This window comes from Tamandua tetradactyla, chromosome 10, assembly GCF_023851605.1.
Source record: "Tamandua tetradactyla isolate mTamTet1 chromosome 10, mTamTet1.pri, whole genome shotgun sequence".
In the NCBI taxonomy this organism is placed as follows: Eukaryota; Metazoa; Chordata; class Mammalia; order Pilosa; family Myrmecophagidae; genus Tamandua; species Tamandua tetradactyla.
In genome coordinates, this window is record NC_135336.1 from 69,632,809 (window position 1) to 69,649,832 (window position 17,024).

At 35.8% G+C, this 17,024-nt stretch overlaps 1 protein-coding gene across 9 annotated transcripts in view; it reads right to left on the minus strand.

The window, feature by feature from the left end:
• The window catches only part of ROBO2 (roundabout guidance receptor 2), a 648,114-nt gene that overhangs the window by 32,338 nt on the left and 598,752 nt on the right, over positions 1 to 17,024 (minus strand). For all 9 annotated transcript variants that reach the window (XM_077118710.1, XM_077118711.1, XM_077118709.1 and 6 more), the window contains one exon: positions 15,383 to 15,539. In XM_077118710.1, coding sequence (XP_076974825.1) covers positions 15,383 to 15,539 — 157 coding nt within the window. The remainder of the gene's footprint in view (positions 1 to 15,382; positions 15,540 to 17,024) is intronic.

A 17,024-nucleotide genomic window follows, 5' to 3' on the forward strand; every position in this document is an offset into this window, starting at 1 on the left:
TGCTGGGGGAAACCCCATAGTTCCCTAACTGGCAAGAACTGTGAAAAAAAGAAAAAAAAGAAGATGGGTCAGAGACGAGGCAAGGAAAGGTGAGGTTACGAATGGGCCACATCACAGACGGCTTCATCAATTCTCGGAAAGAGTTTGGAATTTAGTCTATAGGTAATAGATAGTCATCGAGAGATTTTATACAGGGAATGACATGTTTCACCATTTGTCAAAATCATCTTTGACTCTTCACTCTCCCTGGACACCAAAATTCATTTCACTAAATCCCAAAGCTCCTTCTTTCAAAATCAGTTTTAGTTTCAAATTCTTTCTTTTAATTTCCACAGCTATTTTCCTCTCTTGGCAAGGCTACCTGAACAATTTTTTTACCTTAATGACCTGCAAACTGAACACCCTGTATAAGAGGCTCTGCACAGTTTGATAAAAATGGCTCTAAAATATCTTTTATATTGCAGAATAAAAAATAGGTGTGCACTATGTGCTACGAATAAAAAGTTTATACACTAGAAAACACCATTGGTTAAACTTATATTCCCGTTAATTGAAAATAATAAGTACTAATTTCAACTGAAAATATATACCTCTCAAGAGATGAGTTTTTATCTGTTTTATCTGTGGGAGATCACAGATTTCGTATGAAGAAAATAACCCGTTGCTTAAAATTATTGTAACCCATGGTCCTGATTGGTTTTTTTGCTTTTAGTTTCTTCCATCCATCACTTGTGATTCATCATTAATATTGTCTGAATAAATATCTCTTTATTCCATCCATTGCATATGTCTAAGCCTCAAAATACAATTTCAGATAGTTTCTACCATTTCAAAAAAATAATCTCCACAGAATATAAATGACCTTGTTTACTTCTTTCTTCATACTTTTCCATCCTGGTGTGTTAAAGGATTCAACCTATTTCAAACTAGCAGCATCACTTCAATTTAACCTATTTAATCTTACAGATCCTTCAAGCTACAGGCTCAATTCCATATCTTTTACAAAGATTTCACTGACATATCCAGCCAGTGCAGAAATATTGCCTTTCTGATCTTGTGATGACAATATTTATGCATATTTCTTTGAAAATTGATTATGTACTCTTATGCCATTTCCAACGTTGTTTCCTTTAGCTGTTATTTAGATATTCTACTATTTAACTTTTGAGATGTTTGTAGCATAGTTTACTCAAGTGGTACTTAAGCCACACTATAGTTATGACATTGAATTATTCCTATTTTTGTGATACCCAAGATAAATATTCTGTAAAATAGGTGATTAAGGCATTTTTACTGATTTGAAATGAAAACACATAAATTTCCTCAATAATAAGGATGTTTAGAGTTCTCCCTTTTTAACATAATCATTTATTTGACTTTAGATACTACAAAATTAAGCCAAATTAAAACAGGTATAAAAAGAAGGGCTGGGCAGCGCAATAGTGGCTCAGTGTCAAGAAGGCTCACCTGCCAAGCCAGAGACCCAGGTTCAATTCCTGGAGCCTTCCCATGAAAAAAAAAAAGCAAAACAAAACAGAAAAGTATTGGTTTGAATCTGTTATGTATCCCAGAAAATCCTATGTTCTGTTGATCCATCCCTGTGGGTGCAAACCCATTGCAGGATGTGACTTTAGGTTGTTTCCATGGAGATGTGACCCACCCAATTCAAAGTGGATCTTAATCTTTTACTGGAGTCCTTTGTGAAAAGGATAAAAGACTTAAAAGGCTAGAGAGCTTAGACAGAAATGCCCTGGGAGAAACCTGCAAAGAACCACAGAAGCTCAGAGACATTTTGGACAAGGGACCAGTGGATGTCACCATGTGCATTCCCATGTGAAAGAGGAACCTGGGAAGCCAGGAGCCTTTCCCCAGTGAAGGTATCCTCCTCTTTTATTTTTATGTTTATTTTTTACTGTATAGCATAACATATATACAAAACAAAGAAATAAAAAAGCAATAGTTTTCAAAGCACTCTTCAAAAAGTGGTTACAGGACAGATCCCAGAGTCTGTCATGGGCTAGCATTTGATCCTTCCATACTTTTCCTTCTAGCTACTTCAGAATATATGTGGCTAGAGGGCTTAAATAAATATTTTATCATCACAATTGACTTATTTTTTGTATACAATAACATATACACAAAAAAGCTATAAATTTCAAATTACAGCACCACAATTAGTTGTAGAACACATTTTAGACTTTGAGATGGGTTACAATTTCACACCTTTAGGTTTTTATTTCTAGCTCCTCTAAATTACTGGGGACTAAAAGAGAGATTGTTTTAGTGATTCAGCATTCATATTCATTTGTTAAGTCCTATCTCCTATGTATAATTCTACTATTACCTTTGATTTTTCCATACTTCTCTTTGGGGTTGATTGGCCTATGGCAATTCTAAATTTTTGATATTGGAAGAGTCTGTCACTAATATGGGATAGGTAGATGGACACCTATCTGATGCTCTGGAGAGGCTGGGCTAGGTTTCAGAACTTATCTGGACCAGGGACCCATCTGGAGGTTGTAGGTTTCTGGAAAGTTACTCTAGTGCATGGAACCCTTGTGGATTCTTATATATTGCCCTAGGTGCTCTTTAGAATTGGCTGGAATGGTCTTGGTTGGGGGTTGGCAGGTCACATCAGGTAGCAAGGTCTGCCTGAAGCTTGCATAAGAGCAACTCCCAGAGTAGCCTCTCGACTCCATTTGAACTCTCTCTGCCGCTGATACTTTATTAATTACACTACTTTTCTCTTTTTTGGTCAGGATGTAATTGTTGATCCCATGGTGCCAGGACTGGATTCATCCCTGGGAGTCATCTCCCACATCGCAAGGGAGACTTTCAGCCCTGGATATCATGTCCTACATAGGAGGTAGGGCAGTGATTTCACTTGCAGAGTAGGGCTTAGAGAGACTGAGGCCACATCTGAGCAACAACCGAAGTCCTCTGGAAGTAACTCTTAGGCACGCCTCTAGGTAGTCTAAGCTTCTCCACTACCTATATAAGCTTCACAAGAGTAAGCCTCATGATGGAGGGCTTGGCCTGTTGGGTATCCCTGAGGTTTGACACACTAGCAGGGATCCCTTATAGTAAAGCTTAATTGTTCCATATTCTTTCTCCCCTCCCTCCGGGGATTTTGCCATTACTTTTTGATTGTCTGCTTTATATACTCTAGAATGTTGCCAAGCATTACAATAATCTATACAGCACTAAAGGACCTCTTTCTTATTCTGTGTTTCCTGTGTTTCAGTTGTTCAAATGAACTATACAGATAGTTTGAATTAGATAATGTACTACAGAAAATTTCAGTTTCAGAACAAATAAACCTTCTTGCCACTGGTCTCAAAGAGTATGTGTGGTTCTAATATATAGACACGGTCTTCCTTTCCCCTGTGTTCTGAATTACTTTAACCCTAGCCTGTTTGGCTTCATTCGTATCTCTAAATATCTAAATATATAAAACAGCCTCTCAAAATCCCGAAATAATAATCACCACTCCGGACTTAATTGTGTCTGCTCTAAAAGCTTACAATTGAGGCCTTTGGTTTCTTATAAGCATTTTATAAAATGACCATACCATTTTTTTTTTTTATTTCTGTCTTATTTTGTCTCACCAAATGTCCCTCATGTTCATTCGTATCATTGCATGCCTCACGACTTAGTTCCTTTTTGTAGCAGCACAACCTTCGTTCATAAGTATACACCATCGTTCACCAATCTACTTCTCTGTCAGTGCATCCTTCAGCCATCTGAGTTCATTAGGCATCATGTGGAGGGCCCAAAGTCCACAGTCCATCAACATTCTCAATTTTAGATAATTTCGTTGGTCCCAAGAGACAGAAAACCAATAAATACCCTCACCAAACAGGAAATCTAAACTTCTTCTTAACTCTTGTCCCTCACCCCGTTATTTACCTCTGCTGTTGCTGTGGTAGTGCTGATGGTTTCCTTTTGAACATAGCTCATAGTATGCAATAGCAGTTTTTCCCCTGTACCCTGGAGTTGAACACTCTTTATAAAAGACTCATATCTTTGAAGTAATTCTTATGAGAACTCATTCATATTTCTAGTGTGAGTCAGTGGGACAAGTAGGTCTATACAACTCCTTTCAATCTTGTTCACCTTCAGTGTGGTAATATCACTTCTAGAACCACTAGAAATTCACCTTCGCTCCTATCTATTCCCTTACATTGGAGTTCAACCTCATTAGCTAACGGTTCACCCATCGCTGGCTTCTATGTATCTTTAAGTTCGTACGTTTGTGTTATAAGTCTCTGATTATACTTTATGCTTTTTTTTTTACTTAAAAAAAATGGAATCATACAGTATCTGTCCTTTTGTGTCTGACTAATTTCACTTAGCATTATATCCTCAAAGCTTACTCATCTTGTCATGTGCTTCAAGACATCATTTTGTCTTACAGCTGCATAATATTCCATCATATGTACATATCACATTTTGTTGATCCACTTGTCTGTTGATGGACATTTGGTTTGTTTCCATCTTTTGGTGATCGTGAATAATGCTGCTAGGAACATTGGTGTGAAAATGTCTGCTTGTGTCATTGCTTTCAGCTCTTTTGGGTATATACCAAACAGTGTTATTGCTGGGTCATAGGGCAATTCTATATTTAGTTTCCTAAGGAACTGCGAAACAGTCTTCCATAGTGGCCGTACCATTATACCTTCCCTCCAGCAGTGCATGTACGTCCCAGTTTCTCCACATCCTCTCCAACATTTAGTAGCAGCCATTCTTATAGGTGTGAAGTGGTATCTCATTGTAGTCTTGATCTGCATTTCCCTTATGGCCAGTGAAGCTGAGCATCTCTTCATGTGCTTTTGAGCCACCTGTATTTGCTCTTCAGAAAAATGCCTATTCATATCTTACATTTTAAAATGTAAGCCATTTTAAAATTGGCTTGTTTGTTCTTTAGTTGTTGAGTTGTATGATTTCTTTGTATATACAGGAAATCAAACCCTGGTCAGATATGGGATTTCCATATATTTTCTCCTATTGACTTGACTACCTCTTCATCTTTTTGACAGTTTTTTGAGGTGCAGAAGCATTTGATTTTGAGGAGTTCTCATTTATCTTTTTTTTCTTTTGTTGCTTGTGCTTTGGGTGTAAAGTTTAGGAAGCTACCTTCTATTACTTGGTTTTGAAAGTGTTTTGCTACATTTTCTTCTAGATGCTTTATGGTGCTAGTTCTTATATTTAGGTGTTTGATCCACTTTGAGTTAATATTTATGTAGGGTGTAAGACAGGGGTCCTCTTCCATTTTCTTGGTTATTGACATCAAGTTCTTCCATGCCTAATTATTGAAAAGACTATTTTATCCCTTTTCAGAGGATTTGGGGACCTTGTCAAAAATCAATTGACCATAAATTTGGTGTTCTATTTCTGCACTCTTGATTTGATTCCATTGGTCAATGCTTCTATCTTTGTGCCAGTACCATACTGTTTTGATCACTGTGGCTTTATAACAGGTTTTAAAGTCAGGGAGTGTTAATCCTCCCACTTTGTTCTTCTTTTTTAGGATGCTTTTAGCTATTCCGGGTCTCTTTCCCTTCCACACGAATTTGGTAGTTAGTTTCTCCAAATCTTCAATAGGTTGTTGGAATTTTGATTGGTACCGTATTGAATCTGTAGGTCAATTTGGGGAGAAATGACATCTTAACTATATTTAGCCTTCCTATACATGAGCAGGGAATGTCTTTCCACCTATTTAGATCTCCTTTGATTTCTTTTAGCAATGTTGTGTAGTTTTCTGTGTACAAATCTTTTACATTCATAGTTAAGTTCATTCCTAAGTATTTGATTCTTTTAGTTGCTATTTTGAATGAAATTTTTTCCTTAACTGACTTCTCAGCTAGGTCATTGCTTGTGTATAGAAATGTTACTGATTTTTGCACATTCATTTTATATCCCACAACTTTGATGAATTTGTTTATTAGTTCAAGTAACTTTGCTGTAGATAACTCAGGATCTTCCAAGTATGATATCATATCATCTGTAAAAAATGAGAGTTTTACTTCTTCCTTTCCAATTTGGATGTCTTTTATTTATTTGTCCGGCCTAATTGCTCTAGCTAAAATTTCTAGCAGTACGTTGAATAATAGTGGTGACAGTGGGCATCCTTGTCTTGTTCCTGATCTTAGGTGGAAGGCTGTCAGTCTCTCTCCATTGAGAGGATGCTGGCTATTGTTTTTTCATATATTCCCTTTATCATATTGAGGTAGTTACCTTTAAGTCCTATCTTTTGGAGTGTTTTTATCAGAAAAGGATGCTGAATTTTGATGAATGCTTTTTCAGCATCAATCGAGATGATCATGTGATTTTTCCCTTTTGATTTGTTAATGTGCTGTATTACATTAATTGATTTTCTTGTATTTGGACCATTCTTGAATTCCTGGTATAAACCCCACTTGGTCAAGGTGTATAATTCTTTTAATGTGCTGTTGGATTTGATTTGCTACTATTTTATTGAGAATTTTGCATCTATGTTCATTAGGGAGATTGGCCTGTGGGTTTTTCTTCTTATAGCATCTTTATCCGGTTTTTGGTATTAAAATTATATTAGCTTCATAAAATGAGTTAGGTAAGATTCTTTTTTCCTCAATTTTCTGGAAAAGTTTGAGCAGGATTGGTGTTAGTTCTGTTTGGAATGTTTGACAAAACTTCCTTGTGAAGCCATCTGGCCCTCAGCTTTTCTTTGTAGGAAGATTTTTGATGACTGATTGAGTCTCTTTACTTGTGATTGGTTTGTGGAAATCTTCTATTTCTTCCTGAGTCAGTGTAGCTTGTTTGTCTGTCTCCAGGAATTTGTTCCTTTCATCTATGTTGTCTAGTTTGTTGGCATATACGTGTTCATAGTATCCTCTTACGATGTCTTCTATTTCTTCTGGGTCTGTGGGAATGCACCCCTTCTCATTTCTGATTTTGTTTATTTGCATCGACTCTCTTTTCTTCTTTGTCAGTCTTTCTAGTGGCCAACTTTATTGATTTTCTCAAAGAACCAACTTTTGGTTTTATTGATTCTTTCTACTGTTCTTTTTTTTTTCTCCCATTCATTTATCTCTGCTTTAATCTTTGTCACTTCTCTTCTCCTACTTGCTTTGGGGTTAGTTTGCTGTTCTTTCTCAAGTTCCTCCAGGTTTGCTGTTAAGTCCTCAATTATTGCTCTTTCTTGTTTTTTAACATAGGCATTTAAGGCAATAAATTTCCCTCTCAGCACAGCCTTTGTTGTATCCCATAAATTGATAGGTTGTATTCTCATTTTCATTCATCTCCAGAAAACTACTGATTTCTCTAGCAACTTCTTCCTTGAATAAACGCTGGTTGTTTAAGAGTGTGTTATTTAATCTCTATGTATTTGTGAATGTTCTCATTCTTTAGTAGTTATTAAGATTCAGCTTCATCCCATTGTGATCAGAGAAAATGCTGTGAGTAATTTCAATATTTTTAAATTTATAAAGACCTGTTTTGTGCCCCAGCATATGATCTATCTTGGAGAATGTTCCTTGAGCACTAGAGAAGAATAAATAACCTTGTGCTTTGGGGTGCAATGACCTATATATGTCTGTTAGGTCTAATTCATTTATCAAGTTATTTAACTTCTCTATTTCCTTATTGATCGAAGTCTCCTATTATTATTGTTGAATCATCTATCACTCTTTTCAGTTTTGCCAATGTCTGTCTCACATACTTTGGAGGTCCTTGATTGGGAGCATAAACATTTATGACTGTTATATCTTCTTGACCCTTTAATTAGCATATAGTGTCCTTCTTTGTCTCTTATGATGTCTTTTTATTTAAAGTCTATTGTGTCCGATATTAGTAGAGCTACTTCTCCTTTCTTTTGGTTACAACTTGAATGGAAAATCTTTTTCCATCCTTTCACTCAATCTATTTGTATCCTTGTGTCTAAGATGAGTCTCTTGTAGGCAGCATATAGCTGGATTGTTTTTCTTAATCCATTCTGCCAATCTGTATTTAATTGGTAAGTATAGTCCATTAACATTCAAAGTTATTACTGAAAAGGCGTTTCTTGATTCCACCATCTTATCTTTTTTATTTTATTATATTTGTCAGATCTATATTTTCCTTTTCCTTTTTCTCTTTGTATTCTTTAAATTACCCTTAGTGGTACTCTGCAATTCTGTGCTCTCAGCCAGACCTCCCTCTCCTGTCTTTTTTTTTTCAGCCGGCAGAACTTCTTTTAGTATTTCTTATATTCTAGCCTCTTGTTGACAAATTCTTTCAGGACTTCTTTGTCTGTGAAAACTTGAATCTCTTCCTCAATTTTGAAGGCCAATTTGGCTGCGCCCAGAATTCTTGGCTGGAAATCTTTCTCTTTCATGATCTTGAATATATCATATCACTGCCTTCTCGCCTGCAAGGTGCTAGTTGAGTAGTCTGAACTCAGTCTTGATTTCCCTTGTATGTTGTAGATTGTTTTTCTCTTGCCACTTTCAGGATTTTCTGCTTATCTTCAACATTTGACAGACTTATTAGTATGTACCTTGGGGAAGGCCTATTTGAATTTATTCTGATTGGAGTTCTTTGAGCTCTTTGACTTGTACATTTATGTCCTTTATGGGGGTTGGGAAATTTTTCCCCATTATATCCTCAACTACTCTTCCTAGCCCTTTACTTCTCTCTTCTCCTTTTGGGACATCAATGATTCTTATATTTATGTGCTTTGTTTTGTCTATCATTTATTTCCCTGAGATCCAATTCAGTTTTTTCCATCTTATTTGCCATTTGCTGTTTTGAGTCTTTGTAGTCAATTATCCTGTCCTCTATAGCACTTACTCTTTCTTCTGTCTCTTCAAATCTGGTGTTGTGTGCCTCTAGTATGTTTTTTATTTGGTCAACAGAGTTTTTAATCTCCATGATTTCTGCTATTTTTCTGTTTATTCTTTCATATTCCTCTTTATGCTCTTCTACTGTCCTCTTGATCTCCTTCATGTCATTTGATATCCCATTTATTTTATTAAGTAGAGCTGTATGGACATCTTTGATTAGTTGTTCCAATGTCTGTGTCTCTTGTGAGGTTTTTATCTGGTCATTAGGAAGGATTATACCTGTCTGCATTGTAATATGCTTAGTGATCTTCTGCTGTCTTTATTACACATAAATATCTTGATTGATTTACTAGGGGAGTTGATTTCTTTCAGTAGTCTAAGGCCTTGTGTTTGTGGGATGGTTGTACAGCAGGGAGCAGGGCATGGGGTAGAGCACTCAGTAGGGTGATTTGTTTCAGTCAGGTGTGGGCACAGGTTGGGGATGTTATGCTGATGCTTGTGAACATGGGCACCCAGCAGCCAAGGAGGATGTAGCCGTGTGGGTGCATCAGTCTGGGGGGTGTAATCCTGGTGTGTGCTTGTCTAATGCATGGGGCCCTTTGTGTGCATGTGTAGAGCTGTGAAGTGAAGCTGATGGCTGTTTGCATGTGTGGTTCCAGGACTGTAGTAAAGTGTGGTTCCCAGAACTGAATGATGTGATTGGGGTTCTATGCGCATGTGCAGACCTGGGAGTGCCATAAATGGATGTGCTGAGCTCAGGGAGGGTGGGGTGAGGTTGCCCAACACTATGGGCAGGGGCCTGGGGTAGCCTAGTTATGGAGGTTAGTTCTTTCAACTTTTATGCACTGGCAACAGGGAAGGGAAGGCAGTTCTTGGGAGAAGTGCAGGAGAGGTGGGTTGGGCTGCACTTGGGGCAGGGGTGTGGGGCAGGTACGTGCACTGGGGGATGGTGGGGTGGGGGTGCTTGGAGCACAGGGAATGGGAGCAGGTAACGGGGTTCAGATGCATGAGGAGTGTGGGGTGTGTTGCCGGTCACAGGGATGTGCTGGCAAGTGTAGCATACCCAAGGAACATGGCTTGGCTTACTTCCTAGTTCTGTGTTCCCATCCGTGCACTCCTGTGGGCTCCGCAGCTCTGTGCCAAGCTCCAGTTTTCTTCCTCTAAGTTTCTCAGCCTCTGCAACCAGGGCTGCCTCTCCCAGGTTAGATGCCCTCCTGAATTGCCATCTCACTCACTCTCCTGTCCCTTTTCTAACTTTTCTGTGGAGCAGGGCTAATTTTGAGCTACTCTAGTCGGCCATCTTCCCAGAAATCAAGTGTTTTCCCCTTGATGATTTTATTTGGACATTTTCATGGACTAAGAATTATAAATTCATAACTTAATAAAACCCCATTGATAAGGCCAACCCATTTCTGATATATTGTATTCAGGCAGCTTCAGCAAGTCAAAACAGCAGGTTAAGCAAAAAGAAGTGTAACTGCTCAATACTTAAATGTGAAATTTTCAGTATTTAAAGTGCTTAGTATTAACTACATCAATAGTTACAATTAAACTTTCTACGTAGAATTTTATACAAAACACATTTTTTTTTGTGCCATAAAATAGTAAGTGCACTTTCCTCACTTACATTGGCTCATTTCCAGGAACATTATGCTTTTGAATGAAGAAAAAAACATGTTTATATATGCATTCTTTCAAGTAGAAGTAGTGACTTATTCCTTAACATTTCTCTAATTCATAAGCAGTAAATTATTCTTACTTTCAGTAATGTAATGGGTATAAATGTATGGAATGAAAATACATACAGAATATTGGAAAAGGATGAAATAGTGCATCATATGCACCATGTGTAAAGTAACATAGAAGAAATTATAAGTAATTGCACATGGCTCATTTGAATTATTCAAAGCATTCATCAGGCAAAATAGTCTTACAATACAAATGCTATTTTTGACATAATAGAAATATATTATAAAATGTATTAAATGATTCAGAATACTTCATTAATTATTCAATTTAACTAAGATTGTTGTCATTACTGATTGTCCCATGTATTTTCTTTGAAGTGACATTTTAGATAAATCAGAGCAGGAGTGAGCAATCACTATATCTCCGTGGGACAGAGAGGAGCTGGGGAAAGCCGGTGGATTCATCTTAGTGGTTGGGCAGAAGGAGGAAAGAGACAGAGAAAGGGAGAGAGAGAGAACGAGAGGGAGGAAATTGGGATAAGGTATATAACATAAGCAAGGAAGAATTGTCCATCACCTCTGTGGTATTCATGCTGTAATCCATTTTAGAGCAACAAGTGCTTAGGTTTCATCCAGCTACAAAGGGCAAGAGCCTAAGAAGTGAGTGATTATAAATGCTAACAAAAGTATAGTTCTGATTTCAGTATTTCCTTCACATTCACAGATATACATCTTCTTTGACTGAAGGAATTTCAACTTTTGCTGGTAGTGACAATCAGATGACTTTGAAAATAGTCCTAATGTTAAATCAAAAGGTCTTGTGGCCAACCTTTCCTAGTAAAGCTTTTGTTCTTTGACTTACTGTCATTGAAGTGTGAGGCATCATATTATCTGTCTTATCCTGCGTGTGATGATAAAGATGACAACAAATCAATGTTGCATGTGAACTAACTTGTTAAAGGCCAGATACAAATACCAAATTGCGAATAAAGTTCAACAATAGCAAAGAGCCTTGCTACTCTTTAATTGCACTAATAGAGCAAGTACCACTTTTCTATTCAATTACTAGTGAAATCTTCCTGCCATCACATGATTATATTAAAAGTCATTATATTTTGACACATTTATGTCAAGCAGAGGGAGGTTTATTGATGAGAAAGAACATTTACCATTGCTGCTCTGGCATTGAACTAGCAATGTAATACTCTTCTGCTTGGACAATGATTCAACAACTTTTTGTTATTTGGTACTGGGGGTGGGGCGGAAATGTCCCAAGAAAGGCTTGGAAAGCAGATCAATGATACCTAGCCTCTTTGAAACAATATTAAACATTATAATGAAAACCAAAAGAAAATATTTCCGAGGTTACAAATATTCTGAGATAGGTACATTTCCAAAATCTATCCCTTTTCCTCCATTCCACTGCCATTTCTATCCCTTTTCCTCCATTCCACTGCCATTTCTTTATTTCACATTTTCCTGATACTAGCCACTCGGCTGCAATATCCCATACATTACACTCCTGCCCTCCTTTGGATGCTCTCCATTCAATCCATCTTCCACATGCCAAGCACAGAATCCTTATAAGAGATATAAAGCTCCATATTTGGCCTTGAGATAGCTTTCCAGCTTTATCTTCCAATTTATGTGTGGTTCCTACACAACAAAATTCACAAAGTTGCTCAAAAGCAGTTATATTTGCACAGAGTTGCAATTATAAAGCTCTGTGATGAGAACTACCTTCGATGGACAAGCTTAAGGAGTAAGGGAAGATATACACCCTAAACAAGAACAAGGGCAGGTGTCAGAGGAAGAATGGCGAGTGCTAGTGGAAGTCTAATGGGCCTAGTTTCTGTTCCCTGTCTTCTCATCTTTTACTTGTTTGCCCTTTGGCCTGGGAAATTTCTTTCTATTTCTAAAGTAAATGGTGACATTAATAATATTTTGTTGTAATCGTTGGTCAACAGTCTATTTGGGCACAGAGACTACTTTAGTAGATTGATTCTTGAATTTGTGTATTCTTCATCTGGCTTGGAGGCTGGCAGATGACTGTGTAACTATTATTTGCGACTACAGATTCAAGAGTCACCTTGAAATTTATCTTTTATATGCATTTTCCAAGCAAGGCATACATGACTATCTCTTTCTGTAGGCAAATTATTACTTTGTGTACATGGCTCCTCTAAGGTTTATCATTCAATACAGCACGTGTCTGTGTGTGTGTGTGTGCGCACAGGTGTGTGTGTTGGGGTGGGGTGTAGTGTCTGGTCTCTCCTTCTCTCTCCTGTAATCTCTGCAGGGTAGAGAGCAAATCTTTGTCATGAGTTGTGTATTCATGTAACTCATCTCTGTTGCTTCCCATCCTAGTAGTGGGCTTAGCATTCCTTATGTATTTTTAAAATGCATAAAATTTTTGAATAGTTTATTTATTATGATATGTTAAAACAACAACAAGCACTTAGTATATAACCATGAGGCATACAACTGTAGACTTCATTAATGTTAGAAATAAAAATCATCAAAAGTTAAAAGGTGAATCGTAAAGCTTTTGTATTTTATATTTCAAGAAAAATCTTAAGCCTAAATAATGAATGTTTCAAATCAAAGCAAACAGACAATTCTATAGAAGATCTCACCTGCAAAGTACTCAATGCTAATATCATGACTGGCAGAATATAAATAATCTAAGTCCTGTTCACTCATCTTTCCTTTTAGTATTAAAGGTTTAGAAATACCAAGCACAAAAGTGAAGAGAACATATCAAGAAATGGACAAAATCATCCTGGTATCTACTAATTCTTGTTATATCGACTTTTAAAATGTGCTTTTATTATAAACAATTGAAACAAGAACTTTCAATCTTTTACAACTGAACACAAAGATTAAGGGAATGAAAAACTGCTGTCAGTATTACTGACTGGTTAAGACTTAACCACAATTTTTGTTATGAATGATTTATCTTTTCCAGGAAATTCTAGGTACTTAAAGCAAGTAAGAACTTGACCACATGCCACAAAGACTTTTAATATATACATACACACACACACACACACATATATATATATATTCAAAATACATTTTACTTCATCTATCTAAAACATTAAATTGATTTTTTAAGAGAATATAGAGAAATAACTTCAAATACCACACATACTGGCTAATTAAAATGATTCAAATTCCAAAATATATAAAAATAATTTTATATTTTATTTCTCAATGTCTTGAAAAAAGCTCTGTTAAAAAATACCTGAACCAACATATATTATTTCAGTTATGAAATAAAAATCTCCTATTCTGCTGCTGGGTAACAAAATTGAGAAGTTTAACATTGCTTTTGAATGAAACAATTTTATTTCAATGGAATATGGGGATCATTATTGTCTATATATTAGCTAGACAGACCCAGCGGAAAAAGAAAAAAAAGAGACTGACTACCAGCAATTTTCATGTAAACTGAGTTCAAGTCTTTATGCTCACAAATGTTTAACAGCAGTCCTTTTCCCACTTTAAAATTTCTATTTTCCCATTCTCTAACTTTAAAATTCAGATTTCTAAGTCCTGGAATATTATTTCTTACAAAATATATGTCTCTGTTTTTTTTTTTTTCTTTTAAATCAGGGTCTATGAAACACGCATCCATTTATATGTTGTTGATATTATTACATAAGACCAGATGCAGAATTTTATTCTTTTTAAAAGCAGAGAGCATAGAAGATGCACTCTAAGCTTTCTATTTTAAATACGGATTTTTAAAAACAGAAACAATATGTATTTATATAGGCCCTATAGTCCGAGAGAGACAAATGACCTTTGGAAGAATTAAAAGGTACAGAAAAAACATGTATACCCATTACATATAATATACCCATTATATATATATATATATATATATATATATAATTTATATGTGCATATATTCCTAAAGAAAACCTAGAGAAAAGGCTAAGGATATCAAATATTTTCATTAGGAAAATTAATCTGGAAGCTGTGAAGATATTAGTTACATAAAAAGAAAAAAAAGATGGAGGAAAAATTTATATGCATGTGCATGGGATTTTAATGTGAACCAAAAGAGAAAATGAAGCATTATTTAAATAAAGTGAAGCACTTTATATCCAAGTAATGGAAAAACTTAGAAAATGAAAAAAAAATTGCCTTTATTGGAAATTACGAGGAAGACAGATTATTTAGAATGCATAAGACAGTAAAAAACAGTATGTTTCTTCCCACCTGCTCTATTTGGAATAAGAGGATAAAAAGTATCTGTGCTTTCTGTTTTAAAATCAATAAAAATTTAAATAAACTAACAGAGGAAAAAACAAACTTTTGGGAGATGTTTGGAATAGAATAAGGAAACCGGTCACATTTAAAGGTCTTCAAAGGAAATTTCCTAAATTAAAAAGGTTTTGTTATGGATATGCATTGGCTTGAAACTCTTTTATTGTTCCAGCCCCTAAATTCCCATCAAAGCTGATGATTAAAGTTCTACACACTGGCCAGGTCCCTACAATTATCCCATTGAAGGAGAGCTACAGTGGGCGCCCTGCTATGGCCAGACATTAAGTCATTAGAGAACTGTGAGGGATGATGAAGAAGGTTATTTTAATTTCCTTTTCAGCCTGTTTCAGGAGTGGCTCTTTAGTTCACAGAGCCGTGGGTACTTGCTTTCAAACTAACAAGCAATATCATAAATGGAAGCTGCATTATCATGATTGCAGACAATCTAAGGCACAAGAGGGCCAAGGATTCTAGGTCTTCAGTATAAGCAGTTTTGTATCTAACAGCTAAAAATATAGGGAGAATAAGAGAACACGGATAAAGATACAAATGCACGAAATAATAGGGCAGTATAAATCCTTGCAATTTTGTTGGTATATAATTTTTTTTTTTTACCCATTTTCTTGTTGTTCCACTGCATAGTGCTCCAGCTCTGTGCCAGGAAGGGGCTGGACTGGGGGAGGAGGTAGCGGGACATTGGCCCAAGTGGATCCGTTGCTTTTCTGTGGTTTGGAAGAATTTTTATTTTTCTTCTTTTTTCCACTTTTCCCACCTGAAAGTGATAATGCATTTATTCAGAGAGACCAAGTTATCAGAGCAAAGTACATCAGATAGGAGCATGTATTTTCATTTTCAAAACACCAGACCAGTGTACTATATTTGTTAAAAGCTATAAACAATAAAATGATATAATCAGAAAAAACATTTTTATAAATCACTCAAAATGATATTGTTTTTACTCCCAATACATTAACTGCAGAGCTGAATAAACAAAAAACATGGCTGCTGTTTCAAAAGCACATTTATTGATTTATTCATGTCTGCTGCCTCCACGTTTTCATTGTTACTTGAAATAATGGGCCATAACAAATTATTTCAAATGTCAGATTCTAAGAGTGCTTATAATGCTCTTTTTGCATAATCTCTCTCAGCAGAAAATGCAATGTCTTAAGGATACAAGTGAAAAATTTCCAAGAGAATTTAGTCAATTTAATTAAATCCAGGAGAGTAACATTTTTCTCTCAAAGTAACTGATAAAAATCAATCAACTGTAATGTTGAAGAGACTTGTAAATCTTCCACAATGTATTTTTATAGACTTTAAGTAATACATGACAATTAATGCATGACAATTATTTTTGCATATAGTAAGAACAGGTCCCAAGTGCTTTAAGAATTACATCTCACAAAATTCCAAAAAAGAAAAAAAACGTAATGGAAATACAGTAATCAGTTCCACTGCTATTGTAATACAAATGAATTCATGCAAAAAGCACGAACAAAAAATAAGTTGGCAGTATAGAAGCCATATCTGAAACTACATGAAATTTATTAATAAAGAAAAATGAAATTAATCATTTGTATCATGCTGCATTTTTATTCTTTCAAAAATTAAGTAGATAAAGCCTCTTCCTAAAAATGGACCTTAATTGGATGCAAGAATGAATACTTCTTAAAAAATACGAAAAAAGATATTTGTTGGAAAGCAAAAGTAACTTTCATCACACTTAACATGGTCAACAGGAATTTCTCCAAAGAATGGTGTTGACCTTTTGGACTTTATCTTTCTGGAACTAAAAGTCGGGAAGATCAAGTGTTTGTAACAGGACTATCTATAATACAGGTCTCTATCTATAATATAAGTCTACCCCATCTCCTTTCTTCTACCAATAACAAATTTGCATTAATCTTAATCAGAAAATTATGTAATTCAATAATACCTTATTCATTTCTTAGAAAGTGGTAACACTGTTAAATTAGGAATGCATGCTGCTGCCAATTATGGAATTTTGCCTGTTTTCTAGGTATTGTGTACACATACATACTTAAAAGAACCTCACTCACTGCAGATAAAGTACTTTTACCTGCCCTTTCACTTCTTATCTCTGGCAGAATATGAAGTATTAAGAAAAAGGAGAGCAGATATCATCAGTGTAGAGGCTAAAAGCTTGATCTCTGGATTTGAATACTAGCTGTACACTTTCTTGATAAATAACTCCATAGATATTGCCTCAATTTCCACAAAATGTATAACAGAT